The sequence below is a fragment of the Alligator mississippiensis genome, chromosome 2 (genome assembly GCF_030867095.1).
Source record: "Alligator mississippiensis isolate rAllMis1 chromosome 2, rAllMis1, whole genome shotgun sequence".
NCBI classification, from domain to species: Eukaryota; Metazoa; Chordata; order Crocodylia; family Alligatoridae; genus Alligator; species Alligator mississippiensis.
This window is the reverse complement of record NC_081825.1, coordinates 215,754,419-215,778,814: the sequence shown is the minus strand read 5'-3', so window position 1 is coordinate 215,778,814 and position 24,396 is coordinate 215,754,419. Positions and strand designations below refer to the sequence as shown.

Genomic DNA, 24,396 nt, shown 5'->3' with positions numbered 1-24,396 from the left:
TGGTAAAGGTCAGGAGAAAAACAACAACCTGTGCTACAGGGAACAGAGGAAGGAGAGGCAGAACACGCACTGCACTTAAAACCTTGCTGAAAACAATTTTTCATAAAAAGGGGTTTTTAATGATGAATTCCTGAGTAACTACATGGGTTCTTTTAATTAACTTATGAAGAATAGTAGTACACTTCTTTTAATGTAAACACATGAGCTATGATTGATTGGCTAGTAGCCAAAGAAAAGGAAACTCTCATATCTCCTTTCTTCAGTAATGTGAAGAGACTTCCAGAGCAGATATACTCTCTGAGATAAGAGCTGGTGGTGATGTCCCACTATTAGTGCGTTTTAAGTCATGAGCAATCGAAAGTCTTTTCCTTTTCCCTCAGGGGAGCAAGTAGAGGAAAGCTTTAGTAATCTCTTATGAACTACTTGGTACCAGCAAGCTATTAAAATGATAAGGTATGAAGCTGCTTGAAAGGAGAGTGCAGTAAGCATGCCTGGTCTGAGCTCACTGCCTGGACAGCATGAACTCCTGCTGGAGGTCCACAGGAGTAGCGAGCTTTAAGCACATCAGCTGATCAGGGCAGGGTCTGGCCAGAACCGCTGCTGGCTATGGAGACTGGGGGTGAAAGCTGCTGCTGCTGTTGGCCCTTCACCTCTCTCCTGTTTCACCTCCCCATTGAATTCAACTGCAGGAGAAAGGAGGGGGATGAGCGGCAGTGGCAGCACTCACCCTTTGGGTTCAGCAGGCATGCAAAAGCAGGGGCTCTACCAAGACCCCACACTAAGAGGTCACAACACAGTTAAAGGGGGTATGACACTGTCACAACCCCTCTGGATCCACCTCTGAATGGATGTGCCAAGACTCCCATGCACAATGGTAACAGATTATATAAACCTACATCTCCTAAGATCTATACAGTATGTGCAACCTATGGAGGCAATATTAGTATCAGAGATACTATGCTATGTTGATTTAACCTCTGAGCTTATCCACATTTTCAGGAACTTGAACAGGGTCAGATTGACCTCTCTTTTATGTAGGGTTTCTGTTTTTTAAGTGCTGTGCCATCGGTCCTTCTAAATAAGACTCCAAGTCTTGACACAGTATAGGAGATAGGCAGAAGGAAAAGAAAGAATATTAAGACACATTTGTATGCTGTCTCTCTTCTGTGCTCCCTGTACAAGGAGCTTTGGTTTTAAGCTCTCTAGAGTAGGAATGTTTTTACTGCATGTTGGCCTATTACAGAATGATGGGACACATGCATTTTTTCCATGCTGAAAAAACTGTAGTCTTTACAACAAAATTCTGAAAGGGATGGTAATACATCTGTATATCATACTGTTTGATTTTATGAAAAGGGCTGCTGAAAACTGAGGCCAGTGGGGACCAACATTTTTGTGGGTGTGCCACAAGTTAGCTTTGCACCCTCACCAACTACTATAATCCTCTTCCCCTGCCCAATCTGCTCCTTTGCTGCCTGTCCTCTCCCCAGTCTGCTACATGCTATACACAGAAGCTGTCCATGCCACTTTTGTCATGTGTGCTACAGCTCGGTTGCAGCTTGGCCTAGGTTACAAACACAGGTTGTACTATTTCTTATATTTTTAAAAAGTGCTTAATATTTTAACATAAGTGTTTTTAACTAGATACAGAGACTCAAGAACAACAAACAGCTACTCAACTTTCAATACAGGCTCTACTTCCATTTTATTAAAAATGTGAGGTTTGTTTTTTTTTTTAAAGAAACAACATTTATGAAGTGCACCTAATGTATACAAATTCTAAAGCACATGCAGATTTGAGCCAAACATAATTTCTTCAGAAAACATGGCAGTTGTTGGGTGACTGGATGTGCAGTCATATTAACTCCACAAAACAAATGATGTTTTTTGCCCTGGTAAAGAAGGCCAACGAAGAAGGCTGTGCATTACTTAATTCCTTAAGACAGGCTTTAATTGGTCTGTAGGCTTTTTGTAATATTGCAGTGCAAACAGGGAGTACACATTGAAATGTTTCTAATAATTGTAATTAAATGTTACCTTGTCAGCTTATGAAGCAGGTGCACCAAGTACCTTGAAAAAGGTTGAGAAGCCTGTGACAATTTCTGTAGAACACTTGTCATTTTTGTTATAGTTTATGTTGACACCCGTTCTACCACTTTTTCTCAGTCTTATGATACTTAGTGCAGGAGTGGATCCAGAGTGGGTAGGGCTGCACACCCCTTTTGGATTGGACCACACCACAGGAGCTTCTGAGGACTTTTTAAAGCCCTTATGGCTAAGTACAGACAGTTAAAAAAGTTGAGGCTGAATCAATTCAATCTTCACAGGTTAGTCTAAGCAGCATAGATTTAACCAATAAGCAATGGAACAAACATTCACTTTTATTCCAGAAATGCAGTCACATACCTGCAGCGGCCTAGGCCAGAAGTTAGGTGGCACTAGAGCATGCCTCCCTACTTGCCTGGAGCAGGTAGCTTGGGTCAAGGCTAGCCCACCCGCCCTGCAAGGAGGGGGGGGGGGAAGGGGGTTGCAGGGGAGGTGTAAAGCATCCTGGGATGATGGGGTTAACTTGAATCTGGAGAGGATCTGGGACAGAAATTCAGTAACTGACTTAACCTGGATGGATAGATGGAGAAACTGATTTAGGTTATCTTAAACCAGTTTCAGACATTTTGAAAGCAGTTTATACACATTGAACTTCTGGGCTAGGGACAGACAGTACACACAAACCAGTTTAAGTGATCAGAAACTGGTTTAAACCTGTAAAAGAAAAGACATCCAGTGCACATATACCAGTTTCAAAATGGTTGAAACTGGTCTGAGATAAATCTGGTTGAATGTAGTATCAGACTTAACTGATTTGGCTCAAACTGGTTTATGCAATGTCTGTCCCAGATCCCTTACTGGTTTAAGTTAAACCAGAGACCCCCAGCATCCTGGCATGCTCTATAGGCTGGGCTCTCTGCTCCAGGCTGGCCCCACCCCTCTGATCTGCAGCCCAAACAGAGACAGGCAGGGGCAGGGGTCTGGCCAGGGAGGCGTTTAATTCCCCCCATCTCGATCAGGCTGGCAGGTCTGCTGGGCATTCCCCCCTTGCTGCTGCAGCAGAGGGGTACCATGGCCTCTGAAGCAGAGGAGGGCAGGGAGGAGAGTTAGTCTCCCCTCTACCCCCACTGGCAGCCAGGTCTGCCCACCCTTGCTGCTGCGTTCCATGCTCCTCCCCCCTGCCCCCAGGGGCCCTGCCTAGCCATGCCCCCTCTCCACCGCTGCGGTGGGAAGGGGCAGGGCCCTTGTTGGGGACAGTAGCCCCTTCTCAGTGGGGGCACTGTGCTGCAGGGCTGTCAGAGCTGTGGCAGACTGTGTGCAGCAGCATCGGGGCTGGAAAGGGCCAGATGCAGAGAGGCTGCTGGCACTGCAGCAGGGTCTGCATGGCCTGACTGCAGCTGCCAGTTGGCCCGAGCTCAGGGCCAGTGGCTGAATAAGCTCTCTCCTGCCAGGAGGGGGCTGGCCCTGAGCACAGAGTGATGGCAGTGGCTGGGCCAGGCAGACCCCACTGTGGTGCCAGGAGCATTTCTGTGCTCAGGGCCGCTGGCCACTGGCAGCACAGCGGGCTGTGCCCAGCCCAGCGGCAGCTGCCGCTCAGCCTGTGCTTGAGGCGAGTAGCTGAATAAATCCCCTCTTGCCGGGAGGGGTCTTGCCCCGACTAGAGACTGAGCAGTGGGAGCCAGGCTCCACCCCCATCCATCAGCTGGAGCAGCGAGTGACCATGATGGGCAACAGCCTCCCATGGCTTCCTGGAATGCAAGCCCCTTCCCAGTGGGGGCTGCTCTCTGGGCCTGGGAGAGCTGCTGCAAAGTGCAACAGTGCTATGGGGGGAGAGGGAGGGGAGGTTGCAAGGCTCTGGCCCACTCTGGATTCCAGTGCTGCTGCATGCAGCTTGCCACAGCTCTGCTGGCCCTGCAGCTCAGCACCCCCGCTGGGAAGAGGCTTGTTCTTCCCCACATTATGACAGGGACTGCTGCCCCCACCAAGGGCCCTTCCCCCTCCCGCTGCAGCAGCAGGGCAGGGGAGCAGTCAGATACCGACCGGCAGTGCCCCTTGGAGGGGGACGGGGGTGCAGGGACAGGGGTTATTTCTCCTCCCTCCCTCATCTGGTGGAGAGGACAGCAGAGGGTCTATTCAGAGAGCACGGCAGCAATGGCAGGGAGACCCAGCTGCCAGTGGGGGTAGAGGGAAGACTAACTCTCTTCTCTGCCCCCCTCTGCCTTGGGGACCATGGTGCCACCTTTCTGCAGCAGCCAGAGGGGAGCACCTGGCCAACCTGGCTCAGATCCCTGCTAGTGGGATAGAGAGGGAGGAATTAAACCCCTCTCTAGCCAGTTCAGCTCAGACTGGCCATGCCCCCTCCCCAGCACAGCTTCCCTGCAACCGAGGGCATGCTCTAGCACCTCCCAGTGCCTGACCTGAACAACTGCAGTCATGTGCCTGCCTCAGTCTGGAAAGAATGTTTGTCCTGTTACAAACCGGTTCAGCCTAGGCAGGTTAGACTAACCTGCAAAGGTTGAATCAGTTCAGACTCTGGATTCTTGAATGTCTGTCCCTAGCCCTGCTGTGCTACAGACTTGAACCGATTTCCAATCACTTATAACAGTTCACGTGTAATTTCTGTCCCTAGCCTAAAGGAGCTGAAGATCTCTCTCCTCACCTGATGCTGTTGCTTTCCCCACTGTCCTGGGGGCATGGGAAGCACCAGAGCTGTTTATGTCCACCCCAACTGGGCTGCATGTGGGCTGGGCTCAGCTGCAGGTGGGTGGGGGAGATCCCTTTCTCTGTACCTGCTTCCAAGGCATGAGTCAGGGAGAGGGGAACTACTTTTATGCCAGGCTGTTGGCATTGTCCCCATCCCTAGATGAGCCCAGTCCCTGAACAGCTCTGATGCTTCCCCCACCCCTGGAACAGTAGGGAAACCAATAGTGGCAGGCTGAGGAAGAGAAGAAGGGGGATTTTCACCTGCTTTAGGGACTTAGAGTTGTCCCTGGAGGCTCCCAAGGGTGGTCTGCCCACATTGGTATGGGCAGAGGAGGCTGGGAGCAAGAGTTTCAGCCACCAGGGCAGTGTGGGTTGCTGCTCCTGCACCCTGATTTGGGAAATCCTGGATCTACATCTGTATAGTAGCTGTTTAGTTAGACAAAAATAAGAGTGAATTAGGCACAGTAGCTTTTAAAGAAGACGCAGTTTTAATGAGCTTGGGTTAGGGCTACATTTTTAAATTGTAGAAGATGCTGTATTACCTTAAGTTGCCCTTGCTCAGATGCCTCTCAATTGTGGGCTGCTTAGGTCATTGTAAAGGAGCAGAATGAAAAAAGAATTGTAGAAAGCTCATGAGAAAGGAATTGCATCCAGAGCTATCTTCAGTGAGAGCCACGTGTCTGAAAGATCTGATCTTCCCATAGATAAACTATAGAGGACTGGATTGTTATTTCCTTTGGTAACATTCCTTTCTTCTGCAAAAGAAGCTAGTTATGAAAGCATGAAATATTGTTTTTTTTAGTTTCCCCATGGGATGATCCTTTGCTTCCAAAATGAGTAGAATCAAAAGGAGCAACCCCTCACAGGACACCACTCCTCTGGTGATGATTTTGAAGGGAGTCCTGAGAGAGTGGTAAGCACAGGAAGTAAGCTTTAGTGCTTCAGGAGGGCATTTTAAACGCTGTTCCTTGAATCTGTGTATTTCATAGTGTTGAGACAGCACTTTGAGGGTGGGAGAAAGCACTTAGTATAAAAATCTTTGGTTCAGGCACTTTATTGTGAAAACAAACCCACTTACAGGTAAGGAAAGTTACTATAGGAGCCAGGTTCCTCCCACTCAAAACCTCAAGACCTGGTGCTATGGAGGTGTAGTATCCTTCTGTGGAAAATGAGGACTTTCAGCAACTGTCAGAAGATACTTCTTACTTTACCATATCTGGCAGGAGATGTTTCATAGTTCAAAGGAGGGTGCTAGGCATATGCTGCACCACAGATTTAATACAAAAATGGACAAAAAAAAAAACCCAACAAAAAAACCCCAAGAAATCTGACGTTCTTGTTCCTACAGCGGCCGGCCTGAGTATATGTTTCAAGGTAAAAAATTTAAAAGCAACTGAAATAAAAAGCAAATTCCTTGAATAAGATGGTAGGTTGAGATATGGCTATTAAAGAAACTGAAACTTTGCTCTTGAATGCACAAAAGTCAAGATACTTTTGCATAGAGGAAGCCCTTCATCCAAGAAATACAAAACCCTTTATAAGAATTATTTAATTAAGGCTCACGGCATTTTTCTTTGAGATGGGCACCATCGATTAATAGTACTATTCCAGTTTTGCAGCAGTGGGAAGCAAAAATTTCATAATTTAGTGCCTATGCAGGAATGCAAGTACCAGAAATACTCAGAAGCAAAGGTCAGACTTTTCAGAAGATACTACTGATTTTAGGCACCTAACCTGGGAAAATGTAAGGTTTCTCAGAGTGTTTATCCTTTGCTGGAAAAAAAAAAATTAAAATCAGTTAAATAGTCTCAGGGTGAGAATCAAAAACTGAAGCATCCAAACAAATTAGCATCTTCTGATATTGGGCGGGGGTGTAAATTCAGACTAGGAGCTCTAAGCAAATGGCAAAGAAAGGAACAAAAACCCAAAAGAGCCCAGGTCCAATTTGGACGATTAGGCAGTACTCCGTCACTTTGCACCACATTCTCTGGATTAACAAATACATCATTAAAACTGGTTTTGTATGGATTTCATTCAGTTTCATATCTCCAGTTTTGAAAGTTCCTGTTCGATTTTGTCTGCTGCAAGGTTCATTTTACAATCCCGAAGGGTTTTTACTACATCAGCAACCTTAGCTTCCTTTCCTTTCCATTTCTGCCATTCTCGAAGTGACTGCATCAATTGTTCTTGCAAATTATAAGGGTTGGCTGTCATAATTCTATCGATTTTTGCATCAGAAATTCCAAGTTTTCGAATCAACATTTTCCAATCTCTCCCAACATTGTCACATATGACTTCAAAGGCAGCATTCAGCTGACCTGAAAAAACAAAATGGCAAAATTTTGCTTATGCCAAGAGAATGACTTTTAAAGAAATGTTTTATATGTGCTTTTTCTATTAATTATTGTATTATAGGTATGCACAGGTGTATATATATTAACAATTACACTGTGGTTATGGAGTCACGGAATATACTGATACCAATATAAAAACTCCTCACACACGATAGAGTTTCCAGAGGCCTCAAGTTCAGAGATAAAAGGTTTTCCATCAGTGTTGCTAGGACTCTCTGGAAGACTGTTTTTAATGTATACACTCTTACCCTTCTGCTTGGGGTCAGCTCTGCTGGCCAGTGCAGAAGGTTTTGGAGTTCTCTTTAGCCTAGCACCAGAGAAAACATTACAGTTTGGTGTCTTCATTAAGGCTGAGCAAGACAGAAGTTTTGAATAAGTGTCATGCTGGCCTTCTGCACAGGGATGAATTTCATTACAAATTTTCCAACCATTTAAAGCATTATCCATGTTCATTTTTTACAATGCAAAGAATAACTCCTGTCCAAAGAGTTACCCCACAATATAGTTATTAAACATGATAGTAAGACTGCAACTGCCAAATTAGGACTTTCTAGGCCTCTAAATGTTCTAAGACAGGTGTTGTCAACTGGCAGGATCACGGCGCGAGGCCCTGCAGGATGGCCATGATTTCCCCAAGGCCCCCTTCCATGCCAAGTTGGCCCAAAGGGCACCCTCACATCTCGCCCGCCACGTCTTTGATGGAGAATAAATACATGGGAGGCTGCTTTACGTCCTCTTGGACACAGCTTGTTGTAATATCTGACCCCATGGACTCCTGGACCCCTTGTGGGTCTTGCTCTGCAATGGGTGCTTTGGGGCACCCTAGCCTTATGGGCTATGTGTGGCTCCAACCACCCCTTTACCATGCCCCAAGCCTCGCAGCTGGAATTGACATTGTTCAGGTAGGGCCGTGTTATAATTTGGCGCTCTTGTGCTCTCTGGGCCCTGCATGGCCTTATCTTGCTCTGCGCCCTCTCTGGCACACCAACGCTTTCCTGGGGCTCCTCACTGCCCCCTCTCCTGGGGCTTCTCCAAGATTACCCCCTCTCTAGGGCTTCTCACAATAAAACTGCCTCCCTCTCTGGGGCTCACCACTCCCACACTGGGGCTTCTCATCAATGCCCCCTCTCTGGGGCTTCTCAACTGCCTCCTTTCTGGAGCTGGGGCCAGTGCACCCTGAATGCTGCGCCCTCACTGGCGCTGGGGTCCCCACACTGCAGCGGGTCCTCTATGAGGCCTCCTTCAACCCCTAATAGCCTCACCCAAACCACCGGTGACAAACAGTACACAAAACGCAAGCCCCTCGGCTATAACATAAACTGAAGCCGCCCGGCTATAACCATGTTACTTAAAACACCCCAGGTATGCTCCATCCTTTACCCAGCTTAGGCTGTACCTGCGGTCAGGCCTCTCCTCAGCTTTGCTCAGAGAGAGCTCCTGACTGCTGGCAGGAAACTACCCTCCTAGCCTCAGCCCCTAGGGTTTATAAGGGAGCCAGGCCCTGCCCCTTTCAGTCAGCTGACTGCTGGCAGGTATAGGCACTAACTACTCTGGTTGCCCTGGTGATCAAGAGCTGGGCTCCTTACTCACTGCTAGGGCTCTTTTCCTAGCAGTTTCCCCTCTTTAGGAGCAGGGCACCTAAGTGCTCTGCAACAGGCAGTATGCACATACCCCTGGGGTACTTGAGAAGGCCCTAGGAAGTATGCACGGGTGGGTCGGGACAGAGTGCCACCATGCACCATCCCGCACTGCCACTGCCCACCTGGCCAGACATGGTGAGCGGGGGAGGCTTGTACATAGTGTTGGGGGTACACTGGTCTGTGTCTGACTGCCAGGGGTACACTGATCCAGAGAGGTTGAAAACCCCTTTTTTAAGGGAAGGGAAAGGGACAGATTAATTTGGATAGGCCCTACATACTCTCCACTTCAGTGCTTTGTGCCACTGAGATACATGATGCAGGGCTAGATGGACCCATGGCTTGACCCAATGTTATATCTTTAAGCATTTTGTATGTGTTAAAAAATATGTTGATATTTAAAAAAAAGTACAGTATTATGCAAAATGACAAAAAAGTGTGTCCACTTACGTTTTTCTTTGATATCTGGTTGATCAACAATATCGCCTTCTCCTTCTTCTACAAATTGTTCTAGCCACATTGCAAGATCATCTCTTTTAAGGGTTTTGATCAGGAACTGGAGAAAATCTATCTTATCACTTGTAATCTCCTGCTGTTCAAGAAGGATGGCAAAAAGATCGTTTCCAGTTTTGACTGATTCAAGCTTCCTTTTGCTTATTTTGTTCCGACAAAGAAATTTAAGGGAAGAGAGATCACCGTCAGATAGGTTCAAAGAAATTGAATTCAGCAGAGATAAAAATGGGTCCATGGTGACAAGCCCTACAAATGAATGAACATTAGGGGAAAAAAATGTTTAGTGTGTTGAAGAAAATAAACAGGAAGTCTAACCAGTTGTCTACTCACAAGCATTTGCAGGAAATAGGTTGTTTGAATTAAAGAAAACCTTAATTGCATATGCAAATTCTTTTGAAGAACTCAAGTTTCAAAACAGAACTATAATTCATTGGCACAATGGACTTTTGGAAAACAATTAACGTTAAATGCTTCTCTCCTGCAGTCAATTCTTACTTTCACTTTCATAATTCATCTAATCTGTGTAAATAGCAAAATACTGAAGTTTCCAAGCAGTTTTTTGGAAACTCAACAACACCCTTTTTTGGATAAAATTAATATGCTGCCAAGAAGGAAAAATACTTTCTTTCAGAAGTTTTGCTACTTACTTCCTGGTTTACTCTATACTGTCCTGATTCAGAGATCCACACTGCAGTGAAGAAAAACTTTGCTGTGCCGAGGGCGAGCCTTTCACAGGAAGTTACGTGAATGAGTGATACGAGAATTTCAGCCAACAAGACTGCTCTTTTATTCAGGGAACAGTAGATGGCAATAGTGTACAGCTCTAACCAACCTTATATGTGCACAGCTACTCACCTACTGTATCCCCAAAGGAAAAAAAACAAAGAGAATCCAGAGTCATAGTTTATTATGAAAAAGTAAAACAATTCAGTTAAACAACACAGCACAATAAAGGATTGCATGTGTGTTTAATTCCTCCTTCTAAGAGGAAGAGTTTTGTTTATGAGGTCTAACTAATATTCCAATAAAAAGAAAAGACTATAAAAGTAAGCCAATACTGTAGCGACACTGAAATTTTAGTTCACAGTTGGAAAGGGAGCCAAATTTATATTTGATTTGTAACTCCATTAAAGTCAGTTGCATTAACATGCACTAACTGTTACAGAATAATGAGTGTAGTTTTGTCACATTCAGGTCTTAGGATCTTAAGTGAGATTGAACTGCAACACAGTAGCTAGCCTGGCCCTTGAGAAATGTACTGACATTGTCCAGTGCTGCAGGAGGAGGGAAATGCATTTGGTTAGGTGTAATTAGATTGTAGCTCACGATACTTGGTATTAAATTTATATGCTGGAGTTGTTCAACAGAGCCTCCTATGCAGATTAGTGTTTAGGGCTTTGACAAGGTGGAAAAATTGGTGAGCAAATACAGACTGGTGTATTCTATGGGGGACTGGTCAAATAATCTATTAGTAATAAACACAATTTAAGAACTATCCCTACTGTAAAAGATGCTTAGTGTTAACTAGCTCTTTTTGCTATTGTTGTCATTGTTGTTGTGTGTCTTAAGGGGTTAGGAGGGACTGGAAAATCAACATAGTTTGAAAAATGTAGATGATGTGACTAAATAAGCCCAGGCCTACAGCCCATTTGCTGGAGGAGTTTCTCCGTTCTGGTGAAACTTAATACTCTTAGAGTGTTTAACAATCATTACATTTATAAATCAGCACATAAATCTGCAAGACCAACTTATTTTCCTTTCACAAAACAGGACAATGAAGCACTGAAAGAAAATGGGGAGGCAGATTGACAAAAGAACGTGGTGTCAAAAGTCAAGATCAGAATATAGGAGTCTTTTTTTTTTTTTATCCCACACACAGTCCACGTTGTTCTGCCCTTCTTAGGGCCAGAGGTTACAATGGCTAGTCAGCAGAGGTATCAACTCAGCTGTAGGCCATCAGTAGAACCAGATGCATGAGCATGAGCCCTGACACACACACAGCAGTGAATTGATACGAAGCTCCCCTGAATAGCAAAGGACCTACAGTTATGGGCTCCATTGGCTTCAAAGGTTAATCTTGCACACTGGGAACTGTGAATAGCCCACGATTCTTAAGAAAACACGAACAAACAAGACAAGCTTGTAATCCTAGTAATCAATTAATATTTTCAAGCCTATTCTTAAAAGGGACTTCTCTTAAAAGTAATAGCTCAGTGGTAGCTCAGACTTAGTTCTATATTACTACAGTCCCAAAGCTCTAAAGGGAAGTTGCTATTATATACTTTGAAGGACCTATGGCTGGTATTTTCTTTTATTACAATTTTGTGAACCTTCATGGGTTTTTCAATGCTTGCATCTCCCACATCACATAATTGTTTCCAGCACAGCCTTTAGTTTACTAGGCATTGTACAAAATACAGAAGAAAGTATGGTCTCTGCCCTCAAAGAGTTTACAGTTTAATCTATACAAACTCAAAGGTTGTCTTTCATACCTGTCACAGGGCACTAGAGTGCCCTGCTCCTTTACAGAGCCCTAGCAGTGAGTTGGAAGCCCCAACTGCTGCTTACTAGGGGAGCCAGAACGAGCTAGTGGCCCACACCTGTCAGCAGTCAGATGACTGGAAAGGGCAGGGCTTGTCTCATATATAAACCCCAGGGCCGAGGCCAGTAACCAAGGGGGAAGGAGTTCCCAGAGCAAATAGAGGGGAGAGGCTGGAGCAACTTCTGATACTGTTGAGGGACAGAGTAGCTCCCAGTGTGGTTTGAATGATGTTGTAGCCGGATGGTTTGAATTTATGTTATAGCCCAGGGGTTTGTGTTTTGTTTGCTGTTGTATAAGACTGGTGGTTTGGGTGAGGTTATTAGGGGAAGGAGGAGGCCTCATAGGGGGCCCACAGTAGTGTGGGTAGCAGAAGGTGCAGAATTTGGGGTGCATGGACTCTGATTTGGGGTGCACAGACCCTGGTGCCAGAGAGGGCGCAGCCCTTGGTGGGGCTGCGGGGCGCAGAGTGAGACAGGGCTGCGGAGAGCCCAGGGAGGACAAGGGGGCCAAATTATAACAAGGCCCAGACCAAACAATGTCGGTACCATTTGCGAAGCTTGGGACATGGTAAGGAGGTGGTTTGAGCCACGCATAGCCCATAAGGCTAGGGTGCCCCGAAACACCCGTTGTAACATTTATCTTGGAGCGGGATCCACCAGGGTCTGGAAACCCATGGGGTCCAGAGTCAATCAAGACAGTGTCCAAGAGGACTTAAAGGCAGCCTCCCTCTCAATCATTCAATCAGATGTGGCAGGAGAGAATAGAGGGTGCCCATTGGGCCAACTTGGCACGGCAAGGGGGCCTTGGGGAGCTCACAGCCATCCTGCAGGACCCCATCCCATGACAGTACCTCCCACATCTTCATGCTCACGCTCCAGCTTTAGGAGAACAAAAATCATATTGTGGCAAAAATATTACAATTCCTACAAATCATGTCCAGCCAAACTGTCCATTTAAACCTTCCTACCCATGGTACTAGTGAAATCTTATTTAACCTTACCTGCTGCTAATCCCCAAATTTAGGATTGATACTTGTCTCTCAATTTTTCTCTGCACCTGTGGTCCTGATCCAGGAGAGTGGCTTGATTTCTTAAATCAAGTTTTAGAGGTATCATAGCTGCCCTCTATTGGATGGAATGTCAGACCTCATTAAAAGGCAGTTCCAATGGGAGCTTGTATGCTGCAGACTGGAGAGTTAACCAGTAGTAGGTTCATATGAGGAGAACCATGCTAATAATTGCAGAGAAGAATTAGTACTGAGTACTAGAGACATGATGGGACTTCTTCTAGGCAAGAATACTAAGCTTTGTTAAGGGATGGACTACAGACTTATTTTCTTTAGTCCTGATGATTCTTTAATCAGAAATGCAAGAGAACATAGTGTGGGGTGATATGGTGAGGTCAAGAAGGAAATATGCATTTGCAGCATGAATATCTGAAATATTTAGGTTCAGAATGTAAGGCATTATGGCTAGAGACAGACATTACACACAAACCAGTTTAAATGATCAGAAACTGGTTTAACCCTGTAACAGAACATAAGTTCAGTGCACATAAGCCCATTTCAAAATGGCTGAAACTGGTTTAAGATAAACCTGGTTGAATGTAGTATCAGACTTAACTGATTTGGGTCAAACCAGTTTATGTGATGTCTGTCCCAGACCTCTTCCTGGTTTAAGTTAAACTAGAGTCCCCCAGCATCCCAGATGCTTTGCAGCCCTGGGTTGGGCTGTGCTGGGCTAGGTTGTGCTCTCTGCTCCAGAAAACAGGCTCTCCTTGCCCCTCTCCTCCCTAGCCAGAGTGCCAGAGCAGTCTGCAGGCACAGCAGTGTCTGCCTGGCTTCCCTCACTGCTCTCTGCTCAAGCAGGGATTCCCACCTCCCTACCTCTCATCTCCCACAGCACAGACCCCAGACCTATGGACCCTAAACATGTGGTATGCTAGCTAACGCTGAGAGAAGTCTGCATATATGTGTCTCTAATTTCACTGGGACAGGCAGACAGGACAAAGGCAGACAGAATAGTGTCTGCTTAGGACTTTTTGGAGCTAATCAACAGGTCAGCTCATAATGTCCCTCTGTTCCTTCCTTGGAAAAAGCTGTTTAAGAAGAGCTTGAGAGGCTTTTGTTTTGCTGATAGACATTGTGGTTTTATCAGTCCCCTGCTGGTTTGCAGCCCTGTCAGGTTTGCAGACAGGGAGAGGGAGATTGAAAAGCTCAGTATCAAGAGATGCATGCACTGCACACCCCTGTTTTGCCTCAGAGTGCTAGCCCGGGGCTGGGGTCTGGCAACACTTCTACCCCTTGAGCAGTGAGCGGGGAGAAAAGCCTGAGATGGTGCAGGCCAAGGTGGGGATTTAAACCCCTCCCTAATCAGAGCATCATGCCCAGGCCTGGCCACACCCCACACAGCTCAACTCTGTACAGGGGACGGAGGGCTGCTCCAGCACCCCCCAGCTTCTAGCCTGAGTTACTGCTGGCATGTGACTGAATTTCTGAAATGAAAAGGGAATGTTTATCCACCTCCAAATTGGTTCAAATTTGCAGGTTAGTCTAACCTGCAAAGATAGAATCAATTCAGGCTCAGGCTTTTTGAATGTCAGTCCCTAGCGTATATGGTATGAGGCTCAGAAACAAATAGTATAAACTCTGGTAGATCAGAAGGAAACTTGTCTTACTATATCAGCTTACTTTTCAATATAAGTTAAGATGAAGGTATCAAACATCAGTGTCCCAGAAAAGAAACATAATAGTCGGAGCTCAGTTCAGGCTTGATGATATCAGTGAGCCAAATGTAGAGCCAAACTACATTTGAGGAGAGCCTAAAAACAGCATAATATACACCTTTTTTTTCTAGCCTCCTAGAAAGTCAGTCTAACAAACTCACATTCCAACAGACTCCCTTAAATTTAGTCATCAAATCCAGAACTGATGTGTGAAGGAGTGAATTCTGGAGTGAGTTCTAAACCTCAGGAAAATTTAAGTTGTAAAACATACAGAGGGAGGTAGAAGGTAGTAATTATTACCATTTAAACATCCTTAGGCTCACCATTGAAATTAGACACAGTGGACTTTCACCCACTAGTGTGCCTGAATTTGGTCTTTAACTCTAGTCTAACATGTCCACAGATGAAAAATGCAAGCAGATTGCTTTTGTCTAGACTACTTGACCTGGATCACAGGATTTAGTAAAGGAAATGTCTGCCAATGGGCAACCGTTATAACCTTTTACATGTGCAAAATAAAGTTTAAGAGAAACAGCTTATTTGAACAGCTCAGATTTCAGTGGAAGTTTCTCAGTAATTAAGACTAGAGAATGACCCCGTTACATAATCAAATCATTTCTAGCTTTTATGAATTAATGATGTTATAAGATCCAACAGAGGGAGCTCCAAGCTTTCTAAAACACTTAATGACTCTTCTGTCCTTTAGAATCTCCTAGCAGTCTGAGGGCAGAAATAGGAGGTTGAATTTAATCTTTGTACATTTCTATTAAGTGTTAGTCCACAAGATATGCAGGCCCCAAATATGTATTGGACGTAATTCTGTAAAGCAGGGGTGTCAAACTGAATGCAGATCACAGGGCCAGAAGACCCTGTGATCTGGTTGTGTGTATTGATGGTACGATAGTGGGGAGAGCAGCAGCAGTGTTAAGTCCCTGGGTGCTGGCCCTACTGACACAGTGGTTCTGCCAGCTGTGGGGCCTAATAGGGCTGCTGAGCATCCTGCTGCCAAATTTCCAGCCGTGTGAGAAGCGTTGTTAGCTGGATATCCCATCTCCTTGGGCCATATGCTTGAAACCCCAACTGCGCTTTACAGCTTGGCTCCACTTATTTTGTTTATTATTATTAACATAATATAGATGGTACAGCTGAGATATCTATCAAGAGGTATATTATCTGAGACAGAGGCTCTCAACACCTTCTGTGTGCATTTTGTATATTAGTGGTTCTCAACCTTTTTAGGCTTGAGGGACCCCTTGATAAAATCACCACATTGCTTGATAAGACTTGCAGCACCCCTCAGAAAATTCCAGGTCCTAGTTTTCATTCAGTTTTGCAGTACAAAAAATAATAGAACAATCTTTCCATTGAAAAGAACCTAGAAAGGCAACAACAGGTCTCAAATGTTTTTAACACTGCAGATTTGAAATCTCTTGCCATGTCCAGATGAGTGTGGCCATGCAGTATGTAGTGCTGCAGACCTGTCTGTGGTGCTACACACCACACATTCAGGTGTTCACCCCACAGCATCTCCAAAAGCATCTCAAAAGGCACCCAGGGTGCCACAGCACCCTGGTTGAAAATCGCTGGTCTCTATATTTAAGTAAAATCTATAGCATTTTGTTTGAAATTCCCTGAGGCAAAATAGCATGGGTTAAATGACTGGGTATTAAAATTATGGAAAGTCATTTGTGTTGACCAACCTAGGCCTATCTGGCAGACCTTTTTCTTTCTGAAATACTTACATTCTGGTCCTCTTTATAGGTGTCAAAACAGAATGCCTCCTCCAGGAATGATGATCTACCCAGTATAATTTAATCTAGGTATCAGTGTTCTTTGCCAGTTATCTGAGCTGCTGTATCCAGTTGTGGGTACTGTGACTTCTCTGTCACTATCAAGCAGGCTCCTCTGCATGTCAGGTTAGAGCCATTTTTATAGGCCAAAAGAGCCTCATGTAAATAATGAATGGCTTGTCTTCTACCCCACTCCATGATGATATTCATGTGATAGCCAGTCTCGCTCATCTCATGAAATGAGCTGTCTGCCCTAGCTAGGCTGACCGTAAGGGAACCTGGGACAGCTGGAACACTGTCCCACCCCCTTTCCCCTCACTCTCCCATGTCTGAGCTCTCCCAAGTTTAGAGCTAGCTCAGACACACCAAGACTATATTTTAATCACAGCAGTGACTTCAGTGTAGACATAGTCAGAGACTGCTCTCCCTCTCTGTGATTAGGCTGGGTGCCATAGCTAAGAAAACCATGTTTGGTTGTGTGTATTGATGGTACGGCGTCCATGTTTCATATTTGCTTTGTTTTTGAACTCCAAGCCCTCTTTGTACTTACTTTGCTTGCCTTTGTGGTGGTGAAAGCATAAATCAGTCTGATTTTTATAGCATTTGGTATCTAGTTGTTCCACAAAAGGAAGCTGACATGCTGTCAGGAGATCCAAAGTGACCCCCGGAGGCTAGGACTACAGAATAGAGGAGAGCTCAAGAACATATACTTAGAAAAACTCGTACCCACCTATAACTCTACCATAAAGCTCAACAGTGGTGTTTAATGTCTTTAAGTGATATTCTAAGCGCTGAGAAAATCAGCAGGTGGGTTAAAAGGAAGAAATTGTATTCAAGTCTGACAGAACTTGAGTAAGGATGCAAGCTTGTCTGCTGGTGCTTTCAAAAGGGCTAAATGGCTTTTATTAGATTAGCTGGACTAGCTGCCAAAAGGAGTTTGCCAAATTGGCCACGAGCCACTTACTTTTTATCTGAACAAATGAGTAAGAGGAAGAGGGGAAGGGCGCCCAAAGTGAGGTGACAGTGAAAGTCATTGCATTCCAGCCTAGTGTGGCAAATCACTATAATGATGTACATCTTTTTCCTAAGGGACTATGGGAGTCTTTTAAAATAAACCCAACCTATATGGGACCAGAAAAACAGACAAAGAATGGAAGATACGACTGAGGACAACTGTCAGCTGCTTGAACAAGAGAGACTGTTGCTGGATGTTTCAATAGGTTTGAAAGTTGGCCATAAGATACCTCTCGGATTTGTAAGCAGTTAAATATGAAGTGACATAAGGAATTTGTAAAAATCTCAGTAGAGATTTTTTCAAAAACAAGTTAAATTTCTTTCCAGTATATGTATCCTGCCTTAGAGCAGTGGAGTGGATGTAATGACCAGGAGGTCTCTTCCGGTCCTCTATTTCTGTTTATTTGTTATAGTATTGTTATTGTTATACATGTATTGGAATTGGTATTGTTATAGTACAGTATTGTTATAGTTGTACATATATAGTACATATATAGTTATACATAAGAGAAGCAAGGTCTCTTTAATGGGATCTTTTGTTGAACCAACTGTAGAGTTGGGAGAGATATTAGACAAATTTTCAGGCACAAAGTGCCTTTCTTGTTTCTATGTTTTATCTGCAATTGTTATTCTCTCGAGGAGTTTAGGGATACCTCTGTGATTCTTTGCTGCTTTCAAAATTAGAGAAATATTGAAGAGTGTTGAGGTTAAGGAGAAACAAAATAGCAACCCAGAGAGAAAAAAAAAGACTGACAAGACAATTAATTTAGCTTGGTAATCATAATTTGTTTCTACATTTAAGGTAGGTATTTGAGTTCCATGAATTTGCTATATATATATATATATATATATATATATATATATATAGGTCCTTATAAAACACCCATCATCCTGAGGATCACTTGAATATGATGCCTTAAAAAATATCAAGGTCATGAATACTGTGCATGACATTACACATCTCATAGTGTTTCTCCTTTTCTCCTCCTATTACTCAACTGTACTGTGTGCCATTTGGTGGCTATGGTGAAGATGATGGTGAATGTGGTGATGATGTACTTTACATATATTATTTGCAAAAGGCTTTCAGATCCTAGCAGGAAATTGTCCATGATGAAAGGGGATATAAAAATGTAAATTATAATTTAGAAGAGAAAAAATGAGACATGGATTTCAAAAACAGCACCCCATAGGAAAAACAACTAAGTGTAGTCAAGAGGATGAACTTCAGCATGAATCTCTTGCAAATGGATCAAATATCTGGCCAGGTAACACACAAAATAATGTTGTGAACAGATACTTGAACTTAATATTGAAATAAGCGAAGTGTTAAAATACAGTCAACTGCTGACATATTTATATTGTGTTGGCAGTAGAGGGATAGCATTGAGTTTTAAGGGTAGGGCAAATGTGAAAAATTGACTATTTTTTCATAGCTAAAATCTGTTAATTTTGACTTTGTGTTCATATTCTAACTAACTTTTCCATTATACAACATAATTATTAACATTCAGAAAAATAAATATAATACACACACATGCTAAAACAACACCATTATTACTCTGCACTCCTTTAAAACTGTATTTGTTAATTTAAGCATATAGCATCAATTATACATATGAAGAAGCTAAGGATCAGGAAGGCTGTAGCCCTTTCTACATAGGGAACCTACTGGGAAATGATCTAGGGTGTGAACTTAAAGCACTATAGAGGTCATATACTAGTATCCCCAGGCAGAGACCCTGAATGCCGAATAGTGTCCCCACGTGGATTTAATGGAATAGCCTGTCATAGATACAACAGACAGGTATTTCCATACATAAGCCTTACTTGTCTAGAACCACGTAATAAATGAGTGATGCATAGAGCCTGTGGGCGTGTCCAGACAAGCATGGATGCGCGGTATGTGGTGTTGCAGACCTGTCTGATCCCGGGGTCAAAAAAACCCAAGCCAAAAAAAAGTGGGGCGGCACATGTGGCAGCAAAACGCGTCGCCCACAACCAGAGCCTGGCTGGCCAGAGCCATGATCTGGCTGCTGGCCAGGCTTCCTGCTGCAGAAGTGCTGCAGCTGCAGCAGCTGGAGGTCTCCAGGACACCAGGTAAGGCTGCTGGGGCCAGCCTCCCCTACTCCACCTGGGGTAACCTACCACGTGCCAGAGTGTGCATGGCAGAGGTGTTCCCTGGGGACAAGTAGCAGTGGCACAAGGTGTACTGCTGCTACTTGTCCCCAGGGAAACATATGTTCCTGCTTATCTGGATGTGCCCTAAGAGTGTTTACCAATCTCAGAAGCTAACATGTTGTTACATAATTTCCAAAGACGGTTTCAATTAATTCTCTTATCTCCTTTCACCTATTATTGTCCCTCCAGTTCCCAACCTCAGGAAGGGAACACAGGAAGGGAAACAATATACCTGTTTTTTTTCTGTTTGTGTTACTTTCTTGGCTCTCATTATCATGTTGGGAATACAAACATATGGAGAGTTATAACAAGATATTCAAGGTGTATCACAATAAGTTATTTTACAGAGTGGATAATTTTTTGTACTGGCTTTGAAACATTTTACTCACATACTTTAAAATGAACACATACATATCCCTTTGAATTTCAGCCTCTGGATTTCAGCCTTTTCCTTTACTCGGAGAACAGCATCACTTATCTTGCTAAAACAGCCACTATGGCTGGAAAGTAAGCATACAATTTTTCTTTTGTGAATCTTGAAGCTACTAAGACTTCTGAATTAAACAGCTTTCCTGTGGAGGTGCTATTTGACTTGAGAAGATGCTATTAAACAACAAAAACTTTTCCCCATCAGACTTCTGCAACCATTTCATAGCTTACTCAGAGACACTGAAAAATCTTGCCCTCTGAACATCTTCCTCAGTTAATAAAAATTCTGTTGAATAAAGAGAAGAAACAAGACCAACTTCACATCACAAAAAAGGAAATAATTCTAAGTAAGTTCTCTGGGGTTTGGGTTGTAAGTTCTCTTACACTAGTTCTATGCCAGTAGTGTCTTTTCACTGGCATCAATAGACCTACTTTTGATTGATATTTATGGGAGAGTGGAATCAGGTCTTTTGTATTCACAATGGACACATCTACATGTGCCAGACTGTGCAGTTGTTACTGCACAGTCATTTAGTACTTGCCTACTAAATGACTGTGCAGTAATTACTGTTACTGTGCAGTCCTGGCACCACCCGGGTCATTTCTGATGCTACTGCACAGTAGCATGGGCATCACAGTTTGTGCCCAGTGACACTACGTTGCTGTAGCATCTCATATAGATGTGTCCAGTGTTGACTACAGAAAATGGCTCGCAGGTTAATACCAGCAAACTAACGTGCCTTTATTTCATAAAGAACAAGAGCCAGTCCAAGCATATGCACAGTCCATTCCAAGTGTAAACACTGATCAAGGACAGAATAGTGCATTTTCCTCTTGCATTAATACAGTCCTTTGTGTGAGTCACCAGTTCACGTTCACTGCAGCTCAAAGGTATGTATTTTTTTGGAATCAGATTAGAAAGGGAGGTGCCCTGCCTGCTCAAGTACAATGCATGTATTATCTTCAGTAGTTATTTCCTTTTAAAATGTAGATAAATCAATGCAGTCATAAGCAACACAGGATATGACTAGGTTAGTTACTCATAGGAATTCAGAAATAATGACTAACAAGGCAAACTCAGACTTGCAGTTACTGTCCCTCAACTCCCAAAGGAAAAGCAATAGCTAAAATATTTTGGAATTATATCCTTTAAGCAAACCCTTTCATACAAGATACGTCTAGGGATCACTGCCCAGATCCAGGTACAAACTAGTTCTAAGCTAGTGTTTCATATTAGGCCTGTGCAAGTCAGCAGCGACCCGATCCAGCTTCAGATCCGGCTGCTTTGGATGGCCGCAATCTGATCCGGAGCTCCGGATCGGTTTGCCACTTCGATCCAGATGGAAGCGGCTCCAAAGCTTTGGGGCCACTTTGGAGATCTGTTTATAGGTTATACTGGGGGATGAATGAAATATCTATAATTTTGTTATTTTAGCTCTGATATGGATGGAACTTGCAGGGATTGTAGCCTCTGCTGAGAGTATGAAGCCTGCCAAGTTCCAAGAACATTGGTGCAGGGATTTGGGGGGAACTGCACCCCAAATTCTTGAAAGCAAAACTCCTGTCACGTCTATGTATTACACCACAGGGTGCTGAAAACTGCATGGTTGCTAGCCCCTGTTGAGGCCACAAAGCCTGTCAAGTTTCAAGAAGATCGATGCAGGGGTTGGGGGGAAATGCACCCCAAGCTGCTGACAGGCAAAACTCATCATGTGGGTGGGTGCTTGAGCAACTGCTGTGTCTGCCTTGGGGCACAGGGGGGTTAAATCTAGTGCAGGCCTGAGTGCTGGGCCCTGCCAGGCCATGAAGCCTACTAGTTATGTGTCTCTCTCGCTGGTGGAGCCTGTCGTCCTGGGCCCTACACCCCAAGCTGCTGACAGGCAAAACTGGTGTGTGTGTGTGCGCGCGCGTGTGTGCACGCGCGCACGTGCCCTTCCTGGTACTGGGGCCTCTGCACAACATGGCAGTGTGGCCCAGTGAGGCCTCCTCCTCCCCTACAGCCTGATGCCCAGTCCTCCGCTTTATGTGACAACAGGTACCATAACTTAGCTAGCTCAACACCAGCAGCATCAGCAACAGCATCAAAGGTACCCACACAGAACTGTCACAGAGCCTTTCTTTTTATAAAGGAATTGACAGCAAGAAGTAAAGATGCTGTGTTATGTTGGGCATATGATGTTATTCATGGTGTGTGATGGCTTATCTTGTGTTATGTCTATATGTGTATTATGAAAAAAAAAAAAAAAAGGAATACTTAAAAAAAAGTGCATCTTTGGAAGCTTTAGGGTTGAAAACCTCTTTGTCAGGCTGAGGAAGTACCTGCAGTTGGTCCTGGATGGAAGGAATAGCAAAGAAGCCAGAGGCTGGCCTGGCCCACAATCCAGGCAAGAAAGCCAAACGGTGACAATGGAAATGGAGACCGGGGGGGGGGGGGAACAGGACGACGATGACGACTACAACAGGAAAAGGGCATGTAACAGTTCACGTAAAAGGGCAGAGGTGTCTGGGGCGTCAGATGTCCGGCAGGTTGCAGCGTGCCAGAACTCCACTGTCAGTGTCTATACTGAGTCCATGAGTTTCTGCACCTACTACATAGGAGGCTGATGAAGTGCAGTTCATAGGCCCAGCTCTGAAAAGTGGTTTGTACATTCAAACAAGCACCTAACCTCATCATCAGAACTGAAGTCAACTTCCTACAGCTCAAAACACAAGACATGCCAACTATCTCCAGTACCCCCACAAACTGCACACCAGAATCTATCAAAAAACAACAAAACCTAACTACCTGTGGGGGCACATTCCACACCAAATAAAAGCACTGTCTCCAGTCTCAGGCCTGATCCAGCCTCTGGCTTCTTTACTATTCCTTACATCCAGGACTACCTGCAGGTACTTCCTCAGGCTGACAAAGGGGTTTTCAACCCTAAAGCTGGCATCCCAGGCAGCTAAGCTGAGCTCACCGGGAGCCTCACAACTGCACTGCAACCAGCAAGCATCAGGCCTGTCAAAGACAGGACAGGTCTGGGCATTCCCCAGCCAGGACTTTGTGCATGCGTGCATTAGCTGGAGGTTATGGTGCCTCCTACCCACCTTTCACCAGGGGATCATTGGTCCTGGCAGTTACGGGGCTGCCGTGCCACCAGCAGTCCCACTAGGCCTCCCTACCCTGGCAGGGTGCAGTTTTAGTAGTCCTGCCCAGGACCTGGGGCTTCCTCCTTCCCCATAGCCCTAATCCCATGCCTCCAAGTTTGTCCTGGCAGGGTAATGAGCTCAGCAGGGACATGTTCTTCCCCTGCTGGCTGGTGATGCAGTTAGTGCCCCCTTCAGCTGAGAGCGGGGTATTACTCAGGTTTTAAAAAACTCAAAAAAGGAAATTGGTGCAGATGGAGTGAGGAGGGTGGCACTCAGTCTGTCTGCAAGTGGAGCTTGGGGAACCCCAGCAGTGGGAGTGTCACGGCACAGGGTCCTGCAGGGTGGCTATGATCTCCCCAAGGCCCCCTTACCATGCCAAGTTGGCCCAATGGGCACCCTCGATTCTCGCCCACCATGTCTTTGATGGTAAATATAATAGGGAAGCTGCCTTTACGTCATCTTGGACATGGTTTTGCTGTACTCTGACCCCATGGGCTCCTGGACGCCTTGTGGGTCCTGTTCTGCAGTGGATGTTTCGGGGTACCCTAGCCTTATGGACTATGCGTGGCTCCAACCATCCCTTTACCATGCCCCAAGCCTCACAGCTGGAACTGACGTTCAGTCTGGGTCTTGTTACAATTTGGCCCCCTGGTCCTCCTCAGCCCTGTCTCGCACCGTGTCTTCACTGGCACTCGGGTTCTCTGCAGCCCTGTCTTGCACTGCGCCCTCTCTGGTGCTGGGGTCGGTGCACCCCAAATGCTGCACCCTCTCTGGCACCAGGGTCCCCATGCTGCCATGGGTCCCCTATGAGGCCTCCTTCTTCCCCTAATAGCCTCACCAAACCACCAGTCTTAAACAGTAAACAAACTCCTGGGCTATAACATAAATTCAGGCTGCCCAGCTGTAACATCATCCAAGCCACACCAAGGGTGCTCTGTCCCTCACCAGTATCAGAGGCTGTACCTGCAGTCAGGCCTCTCCCCTTTGCTTGCTCTGGGAGAGCTCCTTCCCCCTCAGCTGCTGGCAGGGAACTGCTATTCTGGCCTCAGCCCTGGGGTTTATATGTGAGCCAGGCCCTGCCCCTTCCGGTCAGCTGACCGCTAGCTGTGGGCCACTAGCTCACTCTGGTTGCCCTGGTAACCAGCAGCTGGGGCCTCCAACTTGCTGCTAGGGCTCTTTCCCTAGCAGTTTCCACTCTTTAAAAGGAGCAGGGCACCTAAGTGCTCTGCAACAGGGTGGTTCACCTTTAGGAACACCAGCTGCTCCACCAACGTAGGATCGAAGCAGGTGTGGTGGGGTGTGACAACATCCCCAGCAATGCTGAACACCTT

The 24,396-nt window shown here is 45.1% G+C and overlaps 1 protein-coding gene across 3 annotated transcripts; it reads right to left on the bottom strand.

Annotated features, from left to right (window-relative positions):
- Positions 1-1,675: 1,675 nt before the first annotated feature.
- Positions 1,676-24,095, bottom strand: FADD (Fas associated via death domain). Of its 3 annotated transcripts, none has more exons than XM_059722737.1 (3): positions 24,029-24,095; positions 9,191-9,499; positions 1,676-7,067 (listed from the first exon to the last, which is right to left on the bottom strand). In XM_059722737.1, the coding sequence occupies exons 2-3, from the start codon at positions 9,486-9,488 to the stop codon at positions 6,790-6,792; spliced, it is 576 nt and encodes a 191-aa protein (XP_059578720.1). In that variant the 5' UTR covers positions 9,489-9,499; positions 24,029-24,095; the 3' UTR covers positions 1,676-6,789. The 3 variants fall into 3 exon arrangements, with proteins under 3 accessions (XP_059578720.1, XP_059578721.1, XP_006270568.1); XM_059722738.1 differs by having other exon boundaries at positions 24,011-24,079; XM_006270506.4 differs by lacking the exon at positions 24,029-24,095 and adding an exon at positions 9,901-10,004.
- Between the last annotated feature and the right edge of the window lie 301 nt (positions 24,096-24,396).

Coding starts and splice junctions, on each gene's coding strand:
- FADD (XM_059722737.1), bottom strand. CDS start 9,488: ATGGACCCATTTTTATCTCTGCTGAATTCAATTTCTTTGAACCTATCT. Junction 7,068..9,190: donor ACCAGATATCAAAGAAAAAC/GTAAGTGGACAC, acceptor TTGTTTTTTCAG/GTCAGCTGAATGCTGCCTTT.